At 46.4% G+C, this 5,294-nt stretch overlaps 1 protein-coding gene across 1 annotated transcript; it reads left to right on the forward strand.

The window, feature by feature from the left end:
• Positions 1 to 452: 452 nt before the first annotated feature.
• Positions 453 to 1,403, forward strand: LOC129345676 (olfactory receptor 6M1-like). The gene has a single exon (XM_055002903.1). It carries the CDS (start codon positions 618 to 620, stop codon positions 1,401 to 1,403), a length of 786 nt encoding a protein of 261 aa, XP_054858878.1. The 5' UTR covers positions 453 to 617.
• Positions 1,404 to 5,294: the final 3,891 nt, after the last annotated feature.

Below are 5,294 nucleotides of genomic sequence, written 5' to 3' on the forward strand. Positions count from 1 at the left end.
GCACTTCTCACTGAGGCACAGTTTGTATTGCACAGGTAGATGATTTTTATTTGTGCATTGGCCTTCTCTGTGGAAGCTTACGGCAGAATACATTGGAAGGAATGAGGGGCTTCTAGGTTGGCACTGTATGCCATCCACTGGTCATCTCTTTCAAAAGGACGGCAGGGGGGCATTTTGACTGAGATCTTAGTAGCAGAGCAATCCCTGTGTCACCAGTGGTCAGGGGAAGTTCTGTAAGATGTGTTGCTTACTGTTAACTAGGGTGATCAATCCCAGATCCTCTGTCCTTATATTTAACTTACAGCTTCCCCCCATGGGCCCCCTGGGTGAGTGGTTGTCTGTTTTCTTGGGTGTTCTGGTGTGAGTGGCTTTTCACTTCTCTTGGACGATGTGTTTGCTGTTTTACTAGAATGAAGCACAGACTGGATGCGCTGGCAGGGAATGACAACCGCAGCCTTAGCCGGGTGGTGACAGAATTTGTCCTGCTGGGCTTCCCTCAAGTCCGTGTGTTGGAGCTCTCTCTCTTTGCAGTCTGCTCTGCAATCTTCACTCTCACCCTCCTGGGGAACGTGATCATCATTACTGTTGTGGTGGCGGATTCCCGCCTGCACACCCCCATGTATTTTTTCCTCGGGAACCTTTCTCTTTTGGAGATTTTCTTCACTTCAACCATTATACCCAAGATGCTGGCCAACCTATTGGCAAAGATGAAGACCATTTCGTTCTCGGGCTGCATTGCTCAATGCCATTTCTATTTTTTCCTGGGCTCAACTGAGTTGCTCCTCCTGGCTGTGATGTCTATCGACCGCTACGTGGCTATTTGTAACCCACTGCGCTATGTTGCCATAATGAACAGCCGTGTCTGTGTCTCCCTGGTCCTTGGCTGCTGGCTGGGGGGGTTTGTGCACATCCTGTGGCCGACGGTGGTGATCTCCCAGCTTCCTTACTGTGGCCCCAATGTCATCAATCACTTCTTTTGTGACAGCACCCCGCTGCTGAAGCTTTCTTGCTCTGACACACGCCTCATTGAACTTGTGGACGTGCTGCTTGCCTCCGTTCTTCTTGTAGGCACCCTGCTGGTCATCGTGGTCTCCTATATGTACATTGTCTCCACTGTGCTTAAGATCCCCTCAGCTACTGGAAGGCACAAGGCCTTCTCTACTTGCGCATCACATGCCACTGTGGTGACAATCTATTATGGTAGCTCCATCTTCATGTATGCTCAGCCAGCACAGAGCTCTGCCTTGGAATTCAACAAAGTAGTGGCTGTACTAACGGCAGTCGTCACACCTCTCCTGAACCCCCTCATCTATAGCCTAAGGAACAAGAAGGTGAAGGAGGCCTTGAAAGAAATGGTGAAATGGAAAAGCACTTCCCAAAGAAGCATGGAACCTTTGGTCTGATACCTAGTACCACACAGATTTCTGGGTCTACAGTGGAAAGGACTTTTTGCTCTTACATAGACTTCCCACCGACTGGAAGAGGAGCAATATATTAGCAACAAGAGAAACTGAGAACACCTCCTTAGTTGTGATATTATCTTCCAAGCCAACTTTATTTGTTTGCATTGCATATAGAATCGTAGAATCCTAGAGTTGGAAGGGGCCTTACAGACCATCTACTCCTGCCCAATGCAGGAACAGCCTCAAGCACCCCTGACAAGTGTTCCTTCATCCTCTCCTTGAAGACTGCCGGTGAGAGGGAGCCCAGCATGATGTTAGGAAGCCAATTTGACTGCTGAATTACTCTTAATAGGAAGAATTTTTTCCTAATGTCCAACTGGTACCTTCCCTCCTGTAGTTTAAACCCATTGTTTCAAGTTCTACCCTCTGCTGCCAACAGGAACAGCTTCCTTCCCTCCTCTAAGTGACAGCCTTTTAAATACTTAAAGATCCACATAAACACAATTACTTTCTATTATTTTTGTGGGAAATTGCTGTATTGCAGAACTGGAAAAAGGACATTGTTGAGTCTTATACATGCTGCGTAACACATAAAAGATGGTCAAATCTTTGCATGAGTGTCATGCTTTTTCCTACACAAAAGTTGGCTTTGCATTAGTATTGCTTGTGTGGAAACAGCATTTAGTATTTGAAGTCACAAAGTACTCCCAGAGAGTGAGTGTGTTGTAGTGGAGGCAACGTTGGACACTGAGGAACCCCCCTCCTGCCCTCAGGCAACCCTGTCTCAATCTGACCTCCTCCCAGAGCTGCTGTGGTGATGGCCCTCCTCACCCTCAGAACTTAAGAACTCCCCCAAGAAGTTTTCAGGAAGGATAATTCAGAAAGCAACCCTGAAAAGCTCTACTCAAACCTTGTTCCGGTCTATTCCGTGGGCTTACTCCCTGGAAAGGATGGCACTGTCAACAATCAACGTTTGATTTATTAAATGTGTATCAATAAATACTGTTGTGAGTTGGGGCTTTCTGATGACTAAGAATGGGTTTATCACTCTGGTCTTGCTGAAAGTAACCTATTGTTAACCCTCTTCTACCTCTTTAACCCCACTCTTCCACGGAAGAGCTCAGAGCAGCGCTCTCAACTTCCTCTTCCTCCTCTTTAGCCTCACAGCTCTGGGCAGGGTGTTCAGGCCGAGAGAGAATGGCTGTCCCACACGGGCCTCAAAGGTTTGGGGGGATCTTGGACTCCTCAGACTTTGACACTTTAACCACAGGATCACAATGGCGGTCACGGGGAGTTTGATGGGATTTGATGGAATAACTTTAATCTTCCGGCTGGTCCTAGCCTTCAAAAGGTGATATTCCTCAGAACAGAGAGAATGCTAGAAGCAGGGTTCAAAGTTCAAAGGAAGGATGGTGAGAGCAATGAGTCAGCAGAAGGTGAAGCATGACTTGAGGCTCACCACCTCTCCGTTGGCAGGCGTCTGCTTGCTTCTGTTCGTATATCTGTGAATAAAAGAAACATTACAAAGAAGGCATCGTAAGTCTTCAGTGCTCTGTGTTCGAAGCCCTTCTGCACTACTCTTGTGAAGCATGCAAAGATCTGTGACAATCTGAAAGCAGTATGTGACCCCGTCCATGGAGGGAGGGAAGGCCACAATAAACTGTTAAATGAAAACAGATGTGAGGCAGAGTAACCTACAGCTGACACTGAACCATGAACCACCCTCAGAGAGCCAAGCTACAAGTAACAAATGACACTTGCCTGGCAAGTGAACAGACTCACGTGTACTCCTCCCTGTTCACTTGCCGTTCACTTGCTCTCCACTTGATCAAGTGGAGAGCAAGTGAATGGCAAGTGAACAGAGAAGAATGCGCGTGAGTCTGTTCACTTGTCATTTGTTACTTGTAGCTTGGCTCAGAGTTTCAACCCCAGATTAGCTTTTTATGGTGCATATTTTCTGCATCTGAGATTGTGTAGAGGAAACTTTCCATGCATTTTCCTCTTGTCATGAAATTTCTTTGCATGTGGTGATGTAAGCGGTTATGCCTCTTTCTCAAGATGACACTTATGCCCTTTTCAAGACAACTTGTGTGAGCAAAGATGTTTTTCAAGACACTTCTCCTGTGCAGTGTTTGTGCTGTGTTCAAATTTCCAGTGTTTCCCCTGGTGGCTCTATGTAATGCAATGGATGCCTCCTTTTTGTTCAAGTGAAACACCAAGACTTCTGAGAGACTAAAAGAAATTATTCCAGAGGAAACTTGGCTCCAAGTGGGTTTTGTTACCTCACAAATGTTCTCTTAATTATGTCCCCAAGTGCTAGAATCCCACTACCATTTTAATCAGAGACAGCCCTACCATGAATCAAGGAGAACTTCACAGGCAATGGATGGACTCATTAAACTCAAACAGGTGGGAAGGCCGAACCTCCATCTCCTCCCAGCAGATATTTAAGAACCAGGCCCATCATTTCTCATTAGAAATCACGAGTCTTGGTGGGGGAAGTGACCGTAGTGAACATTACACAATCACCCTCACCGCCTAATCCCAGCATCCCACCCTTCATCACCTTCCCTGCCAAGACCCCTTCATCTGCTCCACCACCACTGCTTCTAGTGGACCCTTTCTACCCACTTCTGGCCAGCGCTGCACAATCCTCTCTATCGCCCACCACATCTCCAACATCACCTGGACCCCTTCCCACACACCAGCGCTTATACATTTGTATGCCATTACGTCGCAATATACTTATGGTGACCCCAGCAAGGAGTTTTCAAGGTCAGTGAGGGGCAGAGGTGGTTTGCCATTGATTTCTTCTGAAGAGCAACCTTGGTCTTCTTCGGCAATCTCCAATTCAAGTACCAATCGGGGATGGCCCTGCTTAGCTTCTGATACCCGATTGTGCTGCCTTCCCACACGGCTATGTTTACTCCACAGAACCAGTCCCTGCAAAACAGTTGCTGTTGGAAGAGGAGAATCCAGTGGTGTCCCTTTCCTCAGGTTTCAGAGGGGGACAAACCAAAGAGTTAGAAAGATAGAGAGGTCAGGGCACTCTGTTTACTGCTCTGACTGCCCTTTGTTATGCAGATTGCTATTCTCAGGATTTCCTCCTGAGGATTTCCTCCTTCCTCCTTTTCACTTCTCTTCCTAGCACTGTTCCAGGCAACATCTCTCCAGTCTCCTCCCACCAGCTTGGCAGCATGGATGCAGCATTTGTTCTAGCATTCATGTCCATTATTCTGGAAGCATCTGAAAGGAGATGCTGACTTCCAGGTAGTTTAACGCACTGCCTCTTTTGACCCAGATTGTAAAGGAATCCTTACTTGGAGCCAGTAAACAAGACATGGTTCAATCAGAAGCAAGATACATCTTTATTGGTCCAGATTTATTGGTAGACAAGCAGTAAATTCATGATAGCTGTTGCATCCTTGCTTGAGGGGGTAAGATGCCGAACAAAGGGAGGAAGAGGACCATCAACTTTTAACACCTTCACAGGAAGCCTACAATAAACTTCTATGTTGGAGGGGGGACTACAATTCCCATGAGTACCAATTGTTAAAGGGACAGCACATAGTTCTGACTACACAGATAGCAGAAGGTTACTCTTCTGCGTTTGCAGTACATCCATCCTTAGACTAGATAGGTAGTTAGGGTCTGTCTCTCCTCCTTTCCTATCAGAGTATGGAGTTCCTACAATAATGAACTCTTATTTCTTTTCTAAATATAAAGCAAGTGTATGATTTATTATATTCTCTCCTGCAGACAACCTAGCCAGCAGGACGAGCTCACAACCACCTATAATCACGCTTCCTATGCCAACCGATAGACTCTGTTAATGGCCCAACCATGGAACCCTTTAATTAGGTTTCTGGGGCCTACATACAATTTATTTAT

This window comes from Eublepharis macularius, chromosome 18 (assembly GCF_028583425.1).
Source record: "Eublepharis macularius isolate TG4126 chromosome 18, MPM_Emac_v1.0, whole genome shotgun sequence".
Taxonomy (NCBI): domain Eukaryota; kingdom Metazoa; phylum Chordata; class Lepidosauria; order Squamata; family Eublepharidae; genus Eublepharis; species Eublepharis macularius.